General features: G+C 38.7%; 1 protein-coding gene across 1 annotated transcript in view; it reads left to right on the top strand.

Moving 5' to 3' along the window:
- LOC126416293 (serine/threonine-protein kinase/endoribonuclease IRE1) overlaps window positions 1–22,053 on the top strand; it is a 146,821-nt gene extending 124,768 nt beyond the window's left edge. The window contains exons 12-16 of the mRNA XM_050083946.1: window positions 2,513–2,706; window positions 2,786–2,904; window positions 3,035–3,185; window positions 6,667–6,858; window positions 17,919–22,053. Of these exons, the coding sequence (XP_049939903.1) occupies window positions 2,513–2,706; window positions 2,786–2,904; window positions 3,035–3,185; window positions 6,667–6,858; window positions 17,919–18,701 (1,439 nt within the window). The 3' untranslated portion in view covers window positions 18,702–22,053. The remainder of the gene's footprint in view (window positions 1–2,512; window positions 2,707–2,785; window positions 2,905–3,034; window positions 3,186–6,666; window positions 6,859–17,918) is intronic.
- The last annotated feature ends 1,518 nt before the right edge of the window (window positions 22,054–23,571 follow it).

Raw genomic sequence — 23,571 nt, 5'->3', positions numbered from 1 at the left:
TGATGGGAAAGTAGAATCGGAGCTATAAAAGCAATATTTTTGCAATTTGATGATGTCATCGAAAGTGTGAGTGACCTGAAAAACAGAACCGATGATTCTGAAATTCTTAACGAGCGAAAAGCAGTCTTGAAAGAAATGTTAACTTTTGAATTTAGTGTTGCAATACAGAGATTGTATGAGATTTTACTACATGTCAACAATATAAGTAAACTATGGCACTCAACTTGAAAGTCGCTATTGATACCTTACATTCGTTTCATGACTGGATTCAAGAATCCATAACACAGGATTTGAAACAAGAGTCACAGAAGCTCGATTGTTTGTAGAAAAAAGTGGTTACATAATGGAGTCTCAGTTTTAAAGAAAAAAGAATAGCACAGAAAAAAAGAATGTTCAGTCACAAACAAATTGATGAAATTATACAATCTGCTGAAATGCCGTACAGAGTTAGCTTTTTTTAACACAATGATAGATGCTATAATAGTCTACTCTGAATCTCGATTCAAAGCGCTCAACGAATGTTTCGAACGATTTGGTTTTATTTATGATATGAATTATTTGAAATCATTAACCAAGGATGATGTTTGCAAACAGTGTAATGATTTAGGTACCATACTTCGAGAAGGCGAAAATAGTGGCATACAGCCTTTTGAACTTATGAGGAACTCCAACTTTTAAAGTCCAATCTACAGGACTCAATCAAAGATGCAAAACAACTTATTCAGTAAATATTAGAAAATAATTAGGAAGAAGTATATCCACATCTTTATATAACAATCAGAATAATGCTCACAGTTCCAGTCAGTACAGCATCTGCCGAGAGAAGTTTCTCAAAGTTAAAATTGATTAAGACATACTTCAGAAGCAGTGTGCCAAGAAAAACTGTCTGTGTTGTCAGTAGTACCAATTGAAGTGGAAATAGTGGCTGGTATTAACTACGATGTAATCATTAAAAAATTCAGTGAGGCGAAAAGTCAGAAGTTGTGTTTATTTTGATGTCTGTGTTTAATGTAATTTTTGTCATTGAAATAATCCTTGGATATTATAATAATAAAATTTGTGTACTGTTATTATTAGTGTACAATTCAGCTCATTTAATTTAACATTTTCTGTCCGACTGGAAAGTGAAAAGGACCTTGCAAAGCTGATTCATCGCCGACATTCAGTTTTTGTGTAGCGCTGCCACTGCCGAGGAAGAGGTTATATCCTGTCCCCCACAGTGTTGATGTGTGCACTCATAAGGCAAAGCATCCTCTGGTTTCCCATCAATGGCCAGAAACATACCTAACATAGATACTATTACTAGTCAAGTGCAAATGGCTCAGAAATGTGGAAAACTGATCCCTGGCTAATTTTCAGTTTTCTCACTGTTACCTTGATTGTGATAACTGTTCTTTGAGCACTGTAGTCCACTTCTCTTGCCAGTCCTGGTTCTTTACAGAGAGATGATTAAGCCCTTTATCAATCCATTCAGATTTATTTGACCACACTGGAAGCATATGCACCACATAACCACTGCCATACGATTATATGATTGTGCATTGTTCACACCAACTCAACATGGATTGTTTCAGCATTGTTCCCCTTCAAATGTAGAAAACACGTTGTCACATTGTACTCCACTTTACCAATGGGCTGCATCATTTTGTTTTACCACTTCTAGTAATGTACTGTGGTTCTCTAGTGTGGAAATTTCAGTTTTGATAAGGGCTGCAGACATATATCTGAAAAACAAAACCTACCTAACTTTATTTTTTCAAAGTGCTAATTAAAACTTTATAACTACCCTCCATAAAATCTGTGGTAACCCTGTAGAGAGAATATGCATAATCAACGAGCGCACAGCTCCACAGCCAACCTAAAGAGATTGCCATGCTTCGGCATAGATGGCACAGCGATTGCTGCACCGTGTGCATGCAGAAAAGCCTTATACAAGTTGGCGGACTGGGCCCTTGGGCAAACTAATGTTTACCTGACAGTTGCATTCTCTGCTGTTAGACTGTGGTTTCACTCTCTATTTCATGATGCTTCCATCTACTAACAAACAATAAATTTATGTATAGTAAACCACTCATATATGCATGATGATGCTACGTGGCAACGTAAATAATGTGGATGCATTGAGCTAGACTATGTTTACCATCATTATGTTGGCAGAAACAATTGAAAATCAATCACCTTTGCTGAAGGTAGAGTGTACATAAATATATTCGATACCAGCTAAAAGACTGAATTGTTTCTGCTACTTATATCACATCTCATCAAATTTTTTTAAGTCATGTAAAAATTAAGGACATGTAAGTATGATTATCTTCTCGTATAACTTCAGTGAATTCAATGATAAGAAAGAGGTATGACATGAAAAAAGATACCCTCTGTTGTGTCCCTAACCGTTATGCAATGTGTGTTCACGTGAATTGTAGTAGCATTGGTCAGAGTAAACTGTTATGCTTGCTCCCTATTATTTAGATGACTAATAAGATCAAAAACAATAATATTTTGTGAATTTCAGTTCACCGTGACATAAAACCACACAATGTCTTGCTTTCAATGCCAGATGGGAAAGGGGAGGTCAGAGCAATGATATCAGATTTTGGTTTATGTAAGAAACTGAAGATTGGGCGCACATCTTTCTCTAGACAGTCTGGTGTAACAGGTACAGAAGGATGGATAGCACCAGAAATGATGAATGGATGTGTTCGTGCGGTAAGAACAAAACTAAAGGACAACTTTGTTCATAGTGATTGTTCTTGTAAATATCCTTATTTGATGCTTTGTTTTTCAGACTTGTGCAGTTGATATATTTTCTATGGGGTGTGTTTTTTATTATGTTTTGACTGATGGCAAACATCCATTTGGGGATGAATTGAGGAGACAGTCCAATATTGTTACTGGAGAATATAGGTATGACCATATCCATTTGACATAACTTTTAAATTTTTTCTTTGTGGTCTAGTCTGGCAGTTGCCCCCATACTTAGTCATGTTCAGGGAATATTTTTTGCACAACTCACTTCTTGTGTGTGAAATTGCAGACTGGCAGACTTGGAAGGAGAAACCAATGCTCTGCAGCACAATCTTATATCAGCAATGATAACAGCAGATCCTGGTAGCAGGCCATCAGCAGTTGCTGTTAGGAACCATCCTGTATTCTGGAATGGTGCTCGAATATTAGCTTTCTTTCAGGTAAAAGAATCTACTCTCTCTCTCTCTCTCTCTCTCTCTCTCTCTCTCTCTCTCTCTCTCTCTCGTATCTCTCCACCCCCTCCCTTCTCCTTCCTTCCTCCCCCTCATTTTTTCTTCCTGTTGTTTCTTGCACCTTATAGTGCCTTCTGTCCTCCCTCTCCATTTCCCTTCGCTATTTTCCTTTGCTTCTGTGTTTCTTCAAGTCTGCACACTTCCATTTATTTTGGTCACAAAAACATTTTTCGTATGAAGAACATTCACATAATTGCTCCTTTCCTTAACGTGGTTAGAAAACCACAATGTGTCTCAGTAACAAAAAGGAGGAAAATTGAAAATTTCATTTTAGCTCAGTATTCTAATAAAAATGGAAATCCTTCTTGAGCTGAATACAAAATGGATTTAGTTGCACCAATACTAAAACCTACAGCTGTCCATTCTTTATATGGAGATTGGATTCCCCATTGTCTGTTAGTTATCTATTTGTTATAATTGACCTTGTAGTACACTGAATCCCACTTCACATGTCACACAGCATTTTGTCATGAAGTAGAATGACAGCTTACGTATCTTTATCAATACATTTTTGTATGTGGAACATTGTGTGTGTTACAGTGAGGAAAAAGATTGCAACTAGCCACACTGTTTTTGAGACAATAATCTAATTTTCCTTAACTAGTTTCAGGCCTATGCCCTATATAATATTGTTTAACTTGTAAGTAATACCGTATTTTATGGACTATGAGATGCTACGGACTATAAGATGCACCTTAATTTTTAAGCAATTTTTTATAAAAACAACATTTTCACCATTTTTATTATTAAATTGCAAAGACAGGCTAAAAAATGTTCTTAATTTATAAAACCAAACTGACTTTAAAATCCCTGAAAATCGTCATCTGAACTTTCTTCTTCTTCTTCATCCTCCTCTTCTTCGTCGTGGTTTGTCCTCTTCATATATAAGATGGTCTTCACTGCCGCTGAGAGTGTTACTTATGCTGCACTTCTTGAAAGACTTAACAATAATGTCTTCTCTCACCCTCGACTATGACTGTTTTACCCACTGGCCACTTGTTTGGTTGTAGATCATTTTAAAGTGCCCTTTGGTGTGAATTCTTGTTGGGTTTTGACCATCTATTTGTTCTGTTCCTCTCTGATATACACTTTAAATGGTTCATTTATTGAGACATCAAGAGTTCGCAGTTGTGAAGTAAGTCCTCCTGGAATAACAGGAACCTCTGTATTTCTCTGTCTCAGTTTCTCTTTCACAGAATTTTTCAAGTGACTGATAAACTGATCTAGTACAAGAAGAGAACTCTTCTTCAATAAAGAGCATTTCCTTCTCTCCCATACTCTGTTAATCAATAATTTCATAACACACTCGTCCATCCAACCCTTGTAATACATGAACAACACTGTCTGGTGGCATTTCAGAAGCTTTTGGCATTGTTTTGCACTTCAAAATGATCATTCCTTCAGCACAGCATAAAAGGACAACAGTGTAATGCATTTTTTCACGTCCACTTGTTTTTATAGTTACAGTTTTAGCACCTTTAATGGCAAGGGTTTTGTTATTCAGCTAATCAAATGTCAGAGGAGTCTTGTCCATATTCATTATTTGTCTTAGTTTTTGGTTCAGTGTTGAACATAAAGCAGTGGAAAGATAATATTTTCCCTTCATACTCTTGTGGCATTTTCTGTGAAAATAAACTTGTAGCACCAACCAACTCCACCGTTAAAGTCATCAAGTTTCACTGTGTCGATAGCTTACGAGTGTGTCTTTGAATCTTTTTTTATTAAATTCCAGTGCCATTTTGATAGTGTTCTCGGATCCATTTCAGTACATCATCTTCTAGTTTTGACCATTTTGCATTGAGTCCTCAGCACATTTAGTCTTCCTCATTTTTTTCAGTTCTTCTTTACTACCCCACTAGCCGCAAATATTTTTTCTGTTGGTGGAGGATCATAATGCATCTCAGCTGCTCTGTTTCCATGTCCTTCTGCATATGCTATTACTTTCAATTTATAACCACATCATATGAATACTTTTGATTTTTTACCATTACAAAACTAGATACTATCAAAAATATTGTTCTGTTACCGATATCACAATCGTTTTCAATTCAAGTTCACTGACACCATAGACTGCAATGACGCATCATCTAGACAGTTTTCTGAGTTTGTGATGGTGGAGTGGGAAGAAGACAGTGTTAGCAAGCTTATGAATCCCTGGAACTCATGTTTGTCACATCAGTGCACTGCTGCTGCCAGTTGAATCCAGTGTTGATAGATAGAGAGAGTTTTCCCAAGGCTTCAAATATATGGCCATCTTTAAAACTGGCGGGAATTTTAAATCAAACACAGGACATTTTTATAGTAACTTTGAATGCAAGATGCATCTGAATTTTGGAGGCCATTTTCAAAGCAAAAAGTGTGTCTTTTAGTCTTTAAAATGCAGTACTCCTTACTGATAGTTCGACCTTGTGGCAGGAACTCGTGGTGCACTATGCCATGAAAGTGAAGAACACAGTGCTCATAACTTTCACATTTGATCACAGATGTCAAGTTATTTTTTGGTCTTGGCGATTCAAAATGCTTCCTCTGGGACAATTGACGTTCAGTTTTGACATCCTACTCTGAAATTCAGGTTTTGTCACCTGTTATGATACATGTTAGTTGTTCTTCATTGTTGCTGACTTTGTCTAACTGCAAGTGTGCAACTGGCATTCATCACTGTTTTTGTTCAAAGTTCATCAATTTTGGATTTTGTTTAGTGCCCAAATCGACTGGAAAAAATGTCATGGCGTGATCCAGTTGACAATCGAACACCATCATAGACTTCTCTAATTGTGATTCAGCAATTGTCCACAATCATTTCTTTCAATCTTTCCTTAATTTCATTGGCTGATTATTTGTCGGGGTGCCAAAAGCACTATTATCTTCAACATCTTCATGGCAACACAAGAACAAAAATCACGTGAATCGATCTAACGCAACATTTGAAATTACAGAATACCCAGTACTTTTTAAACAGACTTTGAGGCATCTAATTCACAGGTGATGCCGTTAAGTTTGCCTTCATAATATATACTGTATCACAATGTACTTCATGCCAACATGCTGTTGAGACACAGAAACAAACCTCATTGGAAGGACCAGTAATTGGAATAGAGAAATAGTAAGAATAATGAAAACAAATGCCTTGCTACAACAACTTATTTCCTTTCAGGTTTTTTAAACATTCTCCTTTTTTAGATATATTTTTTTAATTTTATATTGTTTTTGTTAATTTTAAATAATATTTATGTATTATACAACTTATTTCAAATGTTATACCTTTTTAGGAATTGGCTTGATAAATTTCACTGCATTAACTGTGCTTTTCTCTTTTTAAGAAAGTTCATTGATGGAGTAAGTGATTAAAGCTGGTCTGTGGCACATCTAGGTTAGGTGTTTTAGTGCGATTTTCTTAAACTGGTTCCAGGATGTAAGTGATCACGTCGAGAAAGATGATTATTCGAGTCCTGTCTTGCGTGCCTTAGAGCACTGCAGCTTGAGTGTTGTGCGCTCGGACTGGCGAGCACATATCAGTGAGGACGTTGCTCAGGATCTGCGGAAATTCCGAAGCTACACTGGGAGTAGTGTCCGGGATTTGCTTCGTGCATTACGAAACAAGGTATGTTTGAGTATCACAGTGATGTAATTTTTGTGCCCCTGGTCATAGGCTTACAAAGTCTGTATTGTCACCGTGACATTTTTGTCTTTAACCTCTTCACTTCCTGCGTGTCATATACAAGACACAGAACTGGTGACTTTTATCTGCATACAGAACCCATGTAACAACAAACATACATGTGCCAGTACCTTGCCTACCTTCTGCAAGGTGCCATTACCCACACAGCAAAAACTTTCAGTGCTCTGTGTCCTCAGTTAAATGTAATAGAAATATCAGAGGGAACACATGTTGGTGCCCTGGAACTAAAGAGGTTAATTCCGTGTTCTAAGTGTCAGATCGCTCTACTAGGCAAAAATTAGTTATTTATTCTTTTTCAGTGCATAAGCCCCATGCTGCAGGAGATGTTAATTTAAAGTTGAAATTGCTAGTCATTTCATTTAAAAAGCCAAAATTGCACAACATTCTCTTATTATTTAAAATTTGTGTGATGAAGCATTTATCACCCATGCAAAGTAAGAGCCTGTCTACTTCTAACACAAATTAATTTAGAGGCCTTAACAGTATTCTTTTTCCTTGGCCCTTTGCTGTCTTATTGTCATACTATCAATGGCAAATGGCACACTCAATTAATTGTGCCATCAAAGTGTAGTGTTTTTAGTTGAAGAAAATAATATTTCACACAAAATATTGTTACTTATATTTCTGTAAAATATGATACATTTCAAAACTTCGGTGGGACAAAATAGTTCCCATCCCACCTCTGCCTAGCAAAATGGCATCAATTTATCACTGCATACTGCTCACTATTTCACCTTTTTATTGGGGTAAGTAGCAGTGAAGAACTGAATTGGAAGTGTGAACACTAGCAGGCTTGTTATTTTGCCACTTTGTGTACACTCAGCATATCACTAGTAATTTCACTCTAATTACTATGGCATGTGAATCTAAGTCACCTATCATTCTTGTTATCTAGTACCAAGTGACATTAACTATCTAAGGGATTCATGAGCAGCTACTTGTGCAGGTGTCTAACCTTCAGATGGTATACTGCACTGTTTTGTTCTAATTAAAATCTAGTACTTATAGCCATTGTTAACCAATCAAAGGTTTTATCCCTTACCAAGAGTAGAACACAGCACTGGTTGTCATTGCTGATGAGGCGTAAGGAGACATGTAAAATCACATTTTTTGCTGGTATCAGTTAGCAAGAGTCGGTTTGAAATTACTTGATGAAATTGTTGTGCTGGACTGGGACTCATATCCAGCAACTACTCTCCCTATTAACTAACCATGAAAAATGTTAAATATGATTTCATTCACGAGTAACAAAGTGTGCATATGTTTAAACTTGAACAGACATGACGTAAAGTTTTGTGTTGGACAGAAAGTCAAACCCAGCATCTAATCAATTTCTTAACTAAGCACAGCTAAGTACTAATGTGGTCCCTTTTTGAAGCAGAACTGCCTTTGCAGTTAGTTCTAATCTCGCTGCAGACCTAGATACCTTTTCACCTTTATACTTATTCTTTTGTCGAGCTACAAGTTGCCAGAGTGAAAAACAGGAGGAAATATTAAATTCTGCAGCTTAAGTCTTCTCGCATCCTCGGTTTAGTACCCACTAGATCTAAAACTGAAAAAATAAAGAAATTGAGACATTACACCCTGTTTTAAAACTTGTATTTCTCTGATTACACCTACATCATTTTTAGTTTTTTGTGAACACACAATTTGATTGATTTGTGTGTGGCATTGAGTGATTTGTTAATTGAGTTTATGTATGCATTTACTCCCCACTGTCCCATTTCTGTATGTATATAGTAGTTCTAAAAACAAAGATGATAAGACTTACCAAACAAAAGCGCTGGCAGGTCGATAGACACACAAACAAACACAAACATACACAGAAAATTCAAGCTTTTGCAACAAACGGTTGCTTCATCAGGAAAGAGGGAAGGAGAGGGAAAGACGAAAGGATGTGGGTTTTAAGGGAGAGGGTAAGGAGTCATTCCAATCCCGGGAGCGGAAAGACTTACCTTAGGGGGGAAAAAGGACAGGTATACACTCGCGCACACACACACACACATACACATCCGCACATACACAGACACAAGCAGACATTTGTAAAGGCAAAGAGTTTGGGCAGAGATGTCTGTCGAGGCAGAAGTAAAGAGGCAAAGATGTTGTTGAAAGACAGGTGAGGTATGAATGGCGGCTACTTGAAATTAGCGGAGGTTGAGGCCTGGCGGATAATGAGAAGAGAGGATATACTGAAGGGCAAGTTCCCATCTCCGGAGTTCTGACAGGTTGGTGTTAGTGGGAAGTATCCAGATAACCCAGACGGTGTAACACTGTGCCAAGATGTGCTGGCCGTGCACAAAGGCATGTTTAGCCACAGGGTGATCCTCATTACCAACAAACACTGTCTGCCTGTGTCCATTCATGCAAATGGACAGTTTGTTGCTGGTCAATCCCACATAGAAAGCTTCACAGTGTAGGCAGGTCAGTTGGCAGATCACGTGGGTGCTTTCACACGTAGCTCTGCCTTTGATCGTGTACACCTGCCGGGTTACAGGACTGGAGTAGGTCGTGGTGGGAGGGTGCATGGGACAGGTTTTACACCGGGGGCGGTTACAAGGGTAGGAGCCAGAGGGTAGGGAAGGTGGTTTGGGGATTTCGTAGGGATGAACTAAGAGGTTACGAAGGTTAGGTGGACAGCGGAAAGACACTCTTGGTGGAGTGGGGAGGATTTCATGAAGGATGGATCTCATTTCAGGGCAGGATTTGCGAGAGTCGTATCCCTGCTGGAGAGCCACATTCAGAGTCTGATCCAGTCCCGGAAAGTATCCTGTCACAAGTGGGGCACTTTTGTGGTTCTTCTGTGGGAGGTTCTGGGTGTGAAGGGATGAGGAAGTGGCTCTGGTTATTTGCTTCTGTACCAGGTCGGGAGGGTAGTTGCGGGATGCGAAAGCTGTTGTCAGGTTGTTGGTGTAATGGTTCAGGGATTCCGGACTGGAGCAGATTCATTTGCCACGAAGACCTAGGCTGTAGGGAAGGGACCATTTGATGTGGAATGGGTGGCAGCTGTCATAATGGAGGTACTGTTGCTTGTTGGTGGGTTTGATGTGGACGAACGTGTGAAGCTGGCCATTGGACAGATGGAGGTCAACATCAAGGAAAGTGGCATGGGATTTAGAGTAGGACCAGGTGAATCTGATGGAACCAAAGGAGTTGAGGTTGGAGAGGAAATTCTGGAGTTCTTCTTCACTGTGAGTCCAGATCATGAAGATATCATCAACAAATCTGTACCAAACTTTGGGTTGGCAGGCCTGGGTAACCAAGAAGGCTTCCTCTAAGCGACCCATGAATAGGTTGGCATACGAGAGGGCCATCCTGGTACCCATGGCTGTTCCCTTTAATTGTTGGTATGTCTGGCCTTCAAAAGTGAAGAAGTTGTGGGTCAGGATGAAGCTGGCTGAGGTAATGAGGAAAGAGGTTCTAGGTAGGGTGGCAGGTGATCGGCGTGAAAGGAAGTGCTCCATCGCAGTGAGGCCCTGGACGTGCGGAATATTTGTGAATATTTGGAATATTGTGAAATGAGCTCCATCCTTCATGAAATCCTCCCCACTCCACCAAGAGTGTCTTTCCGCCGTCCACCTAACATTCGTAACCTCTTAGTTCATCCCTATGAAATCCCCAAACCACCTTCCCTACCCTCTGGCTCCTACCCTTGTAACAGCCCCCGGTGTAAAACCTGTCCCATGCACCCTCCCACCACCACCACCTACTCCAGTCCTGTAACCCGGAAGGTGTACACGATCGAAGGCAGAGCCACGTGTGAAAGCACCCACGTGATTTACCAACTGACCTGCCTACATTGTGAAGCTTTCTATGAGGGAATGACCAGCAACAAACTGTCCATTTGAATGAATGGACACAGGCAGACAGTGTTTGTTGGTAAAGAGGATCACCCTGTGGCTAAACATGCCTTGCTGCACGGCCAGCACATCTTGGCACAGTGTTACACCGTCCGGGTTATCTGGATACTTCCCACTAACACCAACCTGTCAGAACTCCGGAGATGGGAACTTGCCCTTCAGTATATCCTCTCTTCTCGTTATCCGCCAGGCCTCAACCTCCGCTAATTTCAAGTTGCTGCCACTCATACCTCACCTGTCTTTCAACAACATCTTTGCCTCTTTACTTCCGCCTCGGCTGACATCTCTGCCCAAACTCTTTACCTTTACAAATGTCTGCTTGTGTCTGTGTATGTGTGGATGGATATGTGTGTGTGTGCGAGTGTATACCTGTCCTTTTTTCCCCCTAAGGTAAGTCTTTCCGCTCCCGGGATTGGAATGACTCCTTACCCTCTCCCTTAAAACCCACATATTTTCGTCTTTCCCTCTCCTTCCCTCTTTCCTGATGAAGCAACCGTTTGTTGCGAAAGCTTGAATTTTGTGTGTATGTTTGTGTTTGTTTGTGTGTCTATCGACCTGCCAGCGCTTTTGTTTGGTAAGTCTCATCATCTTTGTTTTTAGATATATTTTTCCCACGTGGAATGTTTCCCTCTATTATATTTATATAGTAGTTCTGTAATGTTACTTGGGTATTACACAGAACACACAGAACTGCATAGACCATTTTGAGGTCAAAAGTGTGTACTATCTTACTAATTCGTGATGATGTGGACTTGCTTATGTTATGGATACTTTATGTTCAGTTACGACAGTCTTTCATTATAAGAGTCTGATCAGTTGTTACTGATTTGTATCAGTATAGTGCATATTCTATAGCATTGTTCATTAGTTTAGTGTAGAAAGCAGATAAAAATAAGAGAGATATTAATATTAATATTTTGTTTTCTTGTGGTAAATGACACCTGGCATAAACCCCCTTAATTGCAATACTTTTGTTAAGCTTGACCATTATTTTCTTTTTATGACCTTAATGTATGGTGATTCAATCCCTGTCTGGACATGCTGTTTTATATTTTCCTTGATTTTCTAAAATTGGTTAAGGCAAATGCTGAGATCTTTCCTTGGAAAGGACACAGCCAATTTCCTTATCCATTCTTCCCAATCTTCTGCTTGGTTTCTTATGACCCTATCCTCAGTGAGATGTCGAACCCTAATCATCCTTTCTTTCTTCCCCATTATTGCACATTGAATGCAAGTCTTTAGTATGGAGTCTGTGCTCACATTTCATCACATTTTCTATTTATCAGGCACCCTATCGAGGACCTTATTGATAAACCACAAAAACCCATTGTTTTTGTGAATTTAGATTCATTTCAGAACAATACTAATTGAAATGAGAAATATATTTTCCAACATAATTTCCTCTGTTTCACTCACCCTATGTGTGACATCCACTACCTTCACTCCTCCATCAGATCCAAGGAGAACAAACATAAACATCACACCTTGTAACCTTCGTGTATGCAACATTCAGTAAGTCACCCCAAGAAAAGTCACAGTGAACCGTGTGGCAGTATCCCAAACAAAATCTCCATGAACTTCTGCAACAAGCTAGTTTTACCAGGTAAATTTTTCCTGCAGTGGTACATTGCATACTCCAATATTCCTCACATGATATGCTGCTTAAGCGATGGTCACAGCGCTTTTGCTATGCAGTCATATCATACGGAAAGTAGTTTAAAAAATAAAGAAAGGAGTGGGTCTATATCTTGGCTTTTTGTTTACACTGTGTAACATTTATCACAAGACCATGAGCATACATAATGAGGTATATTGAATGGAATGACCTCAGTGCCAACCAGCACGGATTTCGAAAACATTGGTCGTGTGAAACCTAACTCACACTTTTCTCACATGACATACTGAAACATTTGGATCAAGGCAGTCAGGTAGATGCAGTATTTCTTGATTTCTGAAAAGTATTTGATGCAGTACCACACCTATGCTTGTAAAAAGTACAGTCATCGAGTATCAAGTGAAATTTGCAACTGGATTGAGGATTTTTTGGTAGAGAGGATGCAGCATGTTATCTTCGATGGAGAGTTATCATCAGCTGTAGAAATAACTTCAGGTGTGCTCCAGGGAAGAGTGTTGGGACCCTTGCTGTACATGTTGTATATTAATAACCTTGCAGACAATTTTAATAGTAACGTCAGACTTTTTGCAAATGATGTAGTTACCTACAAGGAAGTACTATCCGAAAGAAGCTGCATAAATATTTGGTCAGATCTTGATAAGATTTAAAATTGGTGCAAAGATTCGCAACTTGCTTTAAATGTTCAGAAATATAAAATTGTACATTTCACATAATGAAAATACGCAGTATTCTATGACTGTAATGTCAGTGAGTCACTGTTAGAATGAGACAACTCTTACAAATACCTGGGTGTTACGCTTTGAAGGGATATGAAATGAAATGATGACATACACTCAGTCGTGGGTAAAGCAGGTGTTGGACTTTGGTTTATTGGTAGAATACTGGGGACATGCAGTCAGTCTACAAAGGAGATTGCTTACAAATTACTCTTGCAACCAACTCTAAAATATTGCTCAAGTGTGTGGGCCCTGTACCATATAGGACTAACATGGGAAGATAGGCATAAACCATCACAAAAAAGTCCATTAACAAAGTTTCAAGAACCAGCTTTGAAGGAAGACTCTATGAATATACCACAATCCCCTATGTATCGCTCGCATAGAGATTGTGAGGATAAGATTTGAATAATTATTGCACCCACAGTGACATTCAAACAGTCATTCTTCCTGCGCTCCATTCATGAAAGGAACTGGAAGGAATCCTAATAGCTGGTACAATGGGATGTATTCTCTGCCATGCGCATCACAGTGGTTTTGCAGAATATAAATGTGGATTTAGATGTAAATAACATTTCTTCAGGGCAGCTCATGTCAGAACTAACACTTCCTTCAGGAACTTCCACATCCTACAATTTTGCCACTTTGTGCACATGGCCATTATATGATATTATTTGATTGATTACAAAATCAAAACAAAAGACTGAATTGGTTAGCTGTGGGCAAATGGAAATGAGGTTGAAAAAAAGAAATGAATGTATCGGACAAGGCATAATCCACCTCCAGGGAGCGAAAATTTTCATTAAACGTGGTGCCTCCTCCATTAGGACAAAAACATGACATAGCTGTATGTGGAATTTAGTGCTCTGCTGGACAGATGGTAGCCTGGTATGCCTAATGTCTAGCTTCAGTTCCCACTTCAGGCAACTACTTTTAAGGAACACGAACAGATCCTCTTCATCTCTGGTAACACTAAGTGAAGAACATAATGTTGGACCATGCTTCCAAATCTGCATTAAACATGATGTCCCTTCACAACTGACTAGAATAGAGTCATTTAAGTTGGGCCATGACAGAGACGAAACTCGCACGAAGTAGGAAGTCTGTCATCGGTAAGCTTCCTTACAGTAGAAATTTTATGTTATTTAATGAGCCAGTCTTCATTAGTGTCACAGGGCACACATTTTATTTGAACTTGAGATGTGCCACCTGGGTAGCCACATGTGTTTTAAGCACCACTTCCCAGGTGGGGAGGTACTCCAGTAACGGATGAATCCAACCGTTACGTTAGTGACGAGGTTCAGTGTGCCAGCCAATCTAGTTGTGGCTTATAGGTCATTTCCCACATCACACTGAGTGAATGGTATCCAAGTCCCTCCACAGTTACACCATTCGCAAGCATTTCAGGATCTTTCACTCTCATTCACATGAGTAATACTGCGTGCTGACAGTTGGGGTACACATATTCCATCCCAAGGGATAACAGAGTGGTACCAAGAAGGGCCACCCTGTAAATTAACTGCGCCAAATCTGTTTCTAACCATATTGACCCTGTGCCAATGCAGGACAAATGCACAAGAAAAAGGACGAGTAGGAGTAGGCGTAGATTATTGCCTGACTGGGATAAAAACTTGGATCTCCCCTTTCATGGTATTTGACCCCTTCAGGACAATACAGTTCCATCATTTTTTTCTGTCTCCAATATTCCAGAGTCCTCAACGTCTCCATGACGGTCTCTGGGTTTGCATCCTCATCTATTACGAATATTTTCGCTATGTCATTTCAAGCTCTGGAATGCAAGCACCTGACTATGGTTAAAAATTAAGTTTTATTTTTAATGTCTCTTCTTGTGTTGTCATAAATAATGATAGGAACCAGCTTCGACTCCCAGTCAGACACAGAACTTTTTGTTACATTTTTTTTTTTTTTCAAACATGATACACACATATTGCTACTGGTGAAAGAAACTGATAGTTAACATATATTCATGACTAGAAAATAACAGCAGCAAGCTCAAATTTCAGTGGGGAGAAAGCTCAAATTTCAGTGGGGCAAAAGGTTTTTGTCTCATTATTTCGTGTTCTCACATCTCGCTACTGGTAAAAATGTTCGATATCTAACATGTGCCATTGCTTAGTTAATAATCCGATTATGTGTTGAATTCAAATCCTTGACCAATGCAAAATTTTACATCACATCATTTCAAGTTTCAAATTGCAAATGAAACCATATTTAATTTGTTTCATGGTTAGTTAACATGGACAATAGGAGTCTCAGTCCACAACAAAAATTTTTGTCATGTCATTTCAAGTTGAAATTTGCTAACTGATACTGGCCAAACATTACATATTTCACATCTCTTTATGCCTAGTCAGCAATGATGATCTGTAGCGTGTGGATACTGATTTTTCCACATAAATGAATTATATATTCATCATTGAAAACTAAGCATAAAAGGAAGTTGTTATCTTCTCTCTACAATCACATAACGAATTCACAGAACTGTATGCATTGGTTTATCAACATCAAGGACTTGCAGCAGTTGAATCCTGTGAGGTCTGAAAAACAAACATCCCTGCGAATCGTGCTAGACAAGACACACAAGTAATGGCTAACTCTTGTCTGGCACAACAAGTAGGTTGCTGTGAACCATATGCAAAACTCTACTCCTTGAACAAGCGCAGTGTGGTGACCTGTGGACTTCCCCATAAAAAAAACTATGTTGAGCTGTAGGAGGTGCAGTGCCAGTCTTGCAGTAAAAATCATGCAGCACAGTTTTAACTGAACTGACCTGCTGAAACAGAGAACTGCTGACACAAAGAACAAATAACATCTTTTGGTATTGCGCCATTGTTGTCTTGACTCGAGCCGCGAGAGTAGCCGAGCAGTCTGAGGCACCTTGTCATGGTCCGCGCAGCTGCCCCCATCGGAGGTTCGAGTCCTCCCTTGGGCATGGGTGTGTGTGTGCGTATTGTCCTTAGTGTACGTTAGTTTAAGTTATATTAAGTAGTGTGTAAGCCTAGGGACCGATGACCTCAGCAGTTTGGTCCCATAGAACTTATCACAAATTTCCATTCTCTTGACTCGAAACTTGGACAACAAATGTGCGAGCGTGAGTCAGCTAGCTGCAGCAAAGAGGTCCCTCTTGATGTCCACATGAACTTAACAGCCTGCTCCAAGGTATAAAAAAGAAAAAGAAACTAAAATGAAATGCAAGCTTCTGTCTTCAGTTGTGTAGGAATTTAGTTTTGTGCTGTCAGATGAGTCTTTTTAAAACACCTTGTACTGTTTCTCCACCATTTCATCAGTTGTACACTGCTATAGCAGCCAACATAATGATCAATTCTGTCCACAGTGCTATCTTGTTTTTCCATGTGTGTTGTGACTAGTGTTAGTTTCTCAGATTTTACAGTCACTGCACAGTCTGTGCTCCACCTGTCATATGTCAGCATCATAGCACATGCTCTGCATCATGCACCTATTCCTCTTTCTAATATCATTACTCTGTGGTCTTTCAGGAAGACATATACATTATTATTTACATTTGAGAAGAATCACCACCACTTGACCTCCTATGAAATTCTTAACTTTAAAGTCTAATTTTTTTTTCCAGCTTTACCTATTATTCACATTGGAAAAATTTCTCAATTTCACAGTCACTATAGTGTGCGCAACATAGTGTCATTGTCGCCTCTTCAGTTACAGCAGAATTGTAATTTGTTGATGTTAGAACTTCAGCACTGGAGAAACTATGGTGAAAGAATGGCCTTAAGGTGGGACCCCAACAGTGAGTCATTCGTGGGAGAAAACAAAAATGTTAACTCTGAAAGTTTTCAGAGAAAATCAGGGGGGGGGGGGGGGGGGTCACAGGACTACAACTGAAACATTATAAAGTCCCACAGTGAAGGGCAGTTGACAGCAAAGAGTTCAAATGTTGAAAGGTTATCAGTTGACTTTTCCTGCTACAGAACTTCTATGTGTAACCTCCTGCTGCTATCTCCAGCCTCATTAGTGGTAAGATCTCTGACAACTGAAGAGCCACATATAAAACATGCTAATTGATAGACAATCTCTAGTGAGTTTTTTTGTGTATATGTGGTAACTAATATTCTTTTAATAAGAATTGGTGAAAGTGGCTAGAGATGCTGTATAGAAAACAATACTGCATTGCCAAATACACCCCGTATCAATATAGCTGTGACCTTTACATTTGCTTTACGATGTGAATAAGTACAAGTATGGCGGAAAACTGGTTTAAGAATCTCTGAGAATCTTATAAGTTGCCTGTTCCTTTATTCAAACAGTGGGAAATTCAAGATAGAATGTAATGTGGAATGTGTGTGTGTGTGTGTGTGTGTGTGTGTGTGTGTGTGTGTGTGTGTGTGTGTGTGTCTACTTTCAACAAAGGTCTTGTTGCCCGAAAGGTCACTTTCTGACAGTGTTTTCGTTGTGCCTATCTGTGACTCAGCATCTCCGCTATATGGTGAGTAGCAGCTATTGTTCCTTTATTCATTTTGTGTAAACAGATGTGTGAATGAAAGAAGCTGGCTAATACATAATTTATCCTATGCACCGTATATTATTTTAAATTTATGTTAATCTCTTTAGATTCATTTCGCTTCCACCTTCTGTGAGAAATCTCATAAGCAGCTTATAGTGTATCTGTAATACAGATTTTAGTTAGTGATCATGTGGTAGCATTGTAAATAAATTTACGATTAACATGCACTGTTCTGTCAGATATTTCCATTAATCTTATTTTCCTTTGTGCAGAAAAACCATTACCGGGAGCTGTCGTCAGAGGTACAGAAAAGTTTGGGTGCAATACCTGACAAATTTGTCAGTTACTGGACACATCGTTTTCCTTTGCTTTTGTTGCATACATGGCTGGCAATGCAGTGTGTCAAGTCTGAACCTATATTTTGCCAGTACTACCAACAAGATTATACATTCTGCAATAGCTTGACCAAGGATTCTACAGGAACTGTAGAACCTAATACACTGAGGAATATTAACCTCTCAGATGAGAGCCGCTCAGCAGCTGTACTAAATGGAGGATCTCATATTATATCTAATGTTGACCCATTCAATCTTAAAAGAAAGGTTTACCCTAATGTGCAAACACCTAAAAAGAAACAAGAAAATGGTAGATTCTTGCGTAAAATTGAAAGCCGTTCACCATCATCCATGGATTATAATTGGAGACAGAATTCTAATGCAGTAGCAGACTCCACAAAGGCTCTTTTCAATAATGTAGGCAGTGAAATGAATTCCAGTGCATTTTTGGACAGCCAGTGTGGAAAAAAAGCTGATAGTGAGGGTTTTGGAGAGAACACTTTAGATCAAGCAGAAACTGTGGTCATTTCCAAACATACTAAAAATAGACTAGTGAAGAATCTTCAGACAGATTCAGAGACAAGTGATTTTAGTGATGTACAGAACAGAAGACATGATAAGCCAGATTTAAGTGGTGTGCGAGTGAAGAGCAAAAAGAAGCATAAACCTGTAGAAGTGCCGCTTGTATGGACACTCTCCCTGTCATCACCTGATACTTAGGGATGCTATTTTTTGTTTTGCAATAGTGAAAATTTCCATACTTGTGTTTATATCCACTTGAATATTTCATGTGCTCTTTATTTCTTCACACACATTATTTGTGTTAATACTGTTATATGACCAGAACTGCAATACATGCAGTGTTGTACGACCAGACCTCCAGGACATGCAGTGGCATTTGCTTTGATAAGGGGAGAAAATAGGCACCTTACATGTCATTTTACTGTTTTGTTGTAATTATGACTTTGAATGATGTGGGTGTATGGCATTTTCTCGTAAGACACCTTAATTTTGTCTTTATGAGCTGCAGTTATTGTCTAGAATTATTATTATATGATTCTTATTCTTCAAACATTGTACTCAAAAAGTGAGAGAATTGGTCTTCAGTTTTTCATATAGGTCAGTTCACCAGAACTGTAAGCTAACCACTCTGCAGGGTTTTGGTGAATTTGGGTGTTTACTCAGTTCCTTTTCTAACTTGTTTGTTAAGAAAAGTGCACAAATTTAATGTTAATTTTTTTGTTGAAAAGTCTAAGTTTGTTTCTTTGTTTTTCATGTTAAGGCAGTATTTGCTGTACATGTTTCACTACAAAACAGGCACAAATGAGCCACAAAAAGTATTTAAATGCTTAATCAGTGTTGTCATTGTTGCCAGTGAATTAAATGGGTCACATTTTTACACATATTTACTGTAGTGAGAGTTCATTATAGATCCATTTAGTTATTGCAGAGGAGGATGGCAGACTAACTTCATCGTTTTATTAAATAAGACTGTGACAGTGATGGGTACATCTCTGGTTCTTAGCTGGATATGCAAGGAATTGTATATTCGTTAATGTGCTTGGAATGCTCTTTCCTGTTCACTTTTTGTCTCTTCTTTTCACATGACTGATTAAGTTGTAATTATTTGTGTAGTGTTCCATGACATCATTCCATTCTCAGTGTCTGTAACAACAAAACTTTATTTTGATCTCTTATGTTAGGAAAGATACCATATTCAAAGAACTTTTAGTTTGCTATTCATTTTCTGAGGTGGAGAAGAGCAGAATGAAATGTAATAAGTTACTTTGGAAATGGGTAGTGCAGTGTTCCTCCTCCTCATATTGAAATTTTTGGTGTACTTTTATGTAGATCCCTTTGCAGATACAGTACTTTGTGTGTGTGTGTGTGTGTGTGTGTGTGTGTGTGTGTGTGTGTGTGTAGGAGGGGACACACCCGTATGCTTGATTCCTCTCCCTCCCTCCCTCCCTCCCTCCCTCCCTCCCCCCCTCCCCCCCTCCTTCTCTCTTTCTCTCCCTCTTCCTCCATTCCCCATGAATGGAAACTGCTGTTCCTCCTGAAGCTGCTGACTGCCACGTTTCCAGTAAATACTTACTGCAGACATTATTTTCTTAATACTGATATTAGCTTGAAACTTTTTACCTTTTTTTATTAACACATATCTGAGAATAGTAGGTCCTTTCAAGTTGCAGCGCAAAATTTTATACGATAACTTATGCATGTCAGTGCTTTAAACAGAGAAAGAATTTTAAAAACATTTGTACAGAAATGTAAACTATTTTTTTATTTGCTACACCGATGTTTAGGTGAAAACAATTGCAGATATAAACAGTGTGTGACAGGTAAAAAGTAGGCATTACTTTTTAACTTTAAGTATATTATGAATGCTTGCTTGTTTTCCCCACATGATGATCAGTTGATACCAGTAATTTTGCACACTGGCAAGCAGCTGGTGATTAAACTGTGTCAGTATTTGGACTGTGATATTCACTAAGTGTTTTGTACCTGTTATATAGTAGTTCAAAGAACATTTTGTATAAAATGTGTTTTATCAGCAATATGTTACAAATTAAATTATTCTTCCAAATTGTGGATTATTGATTCACAAGCAGTACTAGTTACACTATCATGTCAATGTACTTACTTGAAAGTCTGAAATGTACATTATGGAACAGTTTTCTTAAAATGCTTGCTGTGCTAATGTTGAAACTGAGATGATTGTAAGCACTAAAAATGTATTGATATATCATTTTAGTCATTGTTCCTCCCTTGTCTTCTTTTATTTCATTTCCTTTTGAGAATGTTTTGAAAGCAAGATGTGGCAGTTTCAATTTAGCACCTACATGTTCATACCTGTACATGCATGTGTAGCTAGGAAATACTAGTGCATAATTTGTTTTTAGCCCTTGTCACATATATGTTTTTAGTGGGAAATCTAGTGTGGAATACAGGAAAATATAATTTGTATGGTGGAAACATATCATATTTTTGGTGGTATGTATACTTTATAGTTTTAAATGAAATAATATTTCATTTTGTGTATTAAACATACTGGAAACATTCAAATATAACAAGTTTAGAAAAATGTTAATTTATGAACACTTCTTCATTACAATCCTGAAGATAATTTGTACTGATTGTAGTTCTTACTGCCAAGAGTTTACATCCATTGAAAAAAGATATTGTAGATTAACTTCATGGTAGGATGTTCACGTGGCCAGGCAATAAAAACTCATACTAGCACTTCTCCCTCCTTGTCTGTATCATCTCTTCACCCCCTTTTTTCTCCTCATTATAAAGACTTTTCAGACGAAAAATTATTTCCATTTAATGGTGAATGTATTGCTTCTGAAATGCTGTTGTTGATATATGAAAGCTTGTGGAAATCATAAAACATTAAAAGGAACATGTATTTTTAAAGACTGACTTAAAAATTAACTGACTCCATGGTTCAGAGCTGAAGCAAAATGGAGGTGTATAAGTGTATACCAGTTTATCTGCTTCATGTTTGTATGAGGGAATGGACACACACATTTTTGGGTCATTAAGATTCTCCTCTTCTTGCAGAAGTTACTGAAATTATTGCTGTACAAACTATCTTCATGATTTGAGAAACAGCTTTGTCCTTCATGTGCATGTCGTGTACATGTATGAAGTATATATAATTACCTCAGTTTGTATGTGTTCAGTTACAAGTAATTTTTTTCTTGTATTCTGTTTTTATTTTTCTTGGAATAAAATCAAAAATGCTCATTTTAATCTGCTGTAAAGCTTTGTAACAGGCACTTCTTGTGCATCTCTTGCAAGTGGAGTAATGGCAAAGATCAAAATTAATTTCACATGTCAGATATTTATCTTCATTGGTTTGCATGAGCCCTGGACACAAGCAGACAAACCAGATTGTAAAAATTTTAAGGAAGTAATTTCCGTATGTTTAATACAAAAAAATCCATTTGTTTAATATAATTTTCAATCATTTATTAAGCCACACATTTCTTATGTTTGTAACACTGTTTGAATTATATTCAGAGTTTATTATTTATTCATGTATGTGGGACCATAAAAGAAAATAAAGATGTTTGTTCATAAATAACATTTACTTTGTATATAATGTAACATTAAAAAAACTGTGAGATTTAAAATATGATTATACATTTTGTTTGACATCGTGGAGTGCACTGTATAATTGGAGAGAGGATCAGGAGACAGAGGAGTGCAGTAGAAATCCTGTGGTATTATCAAAACAGCATCAAGAAGGCTGTAATATTACATAGTTTGGATATGAAAAGTGATTTACAACTAAACGTTCATGTCAGGTATGATAACTGCTGTTCCCTTGAAGTTTGTAATTTATTTTCAATAATCATATGGTTATAATAGAGGGAAACATTCCACGTAGGAAAAATATATCTAAAAACAAAGATGATGTGACTTACCAAATGAAAGTGCTGGCAGGTCGACAGACACACAAACATACACACAAAATTCAAGCTTTCGCAACAAACTGTTGCCTCATAAGGAAAGAGGGAAGGAGAGGGAAAGACGAAAGGATGCGGGTTTTAAGGGAGAGGGTAAGGAGTCATTCCAATCCCGGGAGCGGAAAGACTTACCTTAGGGGGAAAAAAGGACGGGTATACACTCGCGTACACACACACATATCCATCCACACATATACAGACACAAGCAGACATATTTAAAGACAAAGAGTTTGGGCAGAGATGTCAGTCGAGGCAGAAGTGCAGAGGCAAAGATGTTGTTGAATGACAGGTGAGGTATGAGTGGCGGCAACTTGAAATTAGCGGAGATTGAGGCCTGGTGGATAACGGGAAGAGAGGATATATTGAAGAGCAAGTTCCCATCTCCGGAGTTCGGATAGGTTGGTGTTAGTGGGAAGTATCCAGATAACCCAGACGGTGTAACACTGTGCCAAGATGTGCTGGCCGTGCACAAAGGCATGTTTAGCCACAGGGTGATCCTCATTACCAACAAACACTGTCTGCCTGTGTCCATTCATGCGAATGGACAGTTTGTTGCTGGTCATTCCCACATAGAATGCGTCACAGTGTAGGCAGGTCAGTTGGTAGATCACGTGGGTGCTTTCACACGTGGCTCTGCCTTTGATCCGGGTTACAGGACTGGAGTAGGTGGTGGTGGGAGGGTGCATGGGACAGGTTTTACACCGGGGGCGGTTACAAGGGTAGGAGCCAGAGGGTAGGGAAGGTGGTTTGGGGATTTCATAGGGATGAACTAAGAGGTTACGAAGGTTAGGTGGACGGCGGAAAGACACACTTGGTGGAGTGGGGAGGATTTCATGAAGGATGGATCTCATTTCACGGCAGGATTTGAGGAAGTCGTATCCCTGCTGGAGAGCCACATTCAGAATCTGATCCAGTCCCGGAAAGTATCCTGTCACAAGTGGGGCACTTTTGTAGTTCTTCTGTGGGAGGTTCTGGGTTTGAAGGGATGAGGAAGTGGCTCTGGTTATTTGCTTCTGTACCAGGTCGGGAGGGTAGTTGTGGGATGCGAAAGCAGTTGTCAGGTTGTTGGCGTAATGCTTCAGGGATTCCGGACTGGAGCAGATTCGTTTGCC

Source organism: Schistocerca serialis, chromosome 8 (genome assembly GCF_023864345.2).
Source record: "Schistocerca serialis cubense isolate TAMUIC-IGC-003099 chromosome 8, iqSchSeri2.2, whole genome shotgun sequence".
Lineage (NCBI taxonomy): Eukaryota > Metazoa > Arthropoda > Insecta > Orthoptera > Acrididae > Schistocerca > Schistocerca serialis.
Note: the sequence above shows the minus strand (reverse complement) of the source record. Positions and strands in the feature narration are given on the sequence as shown.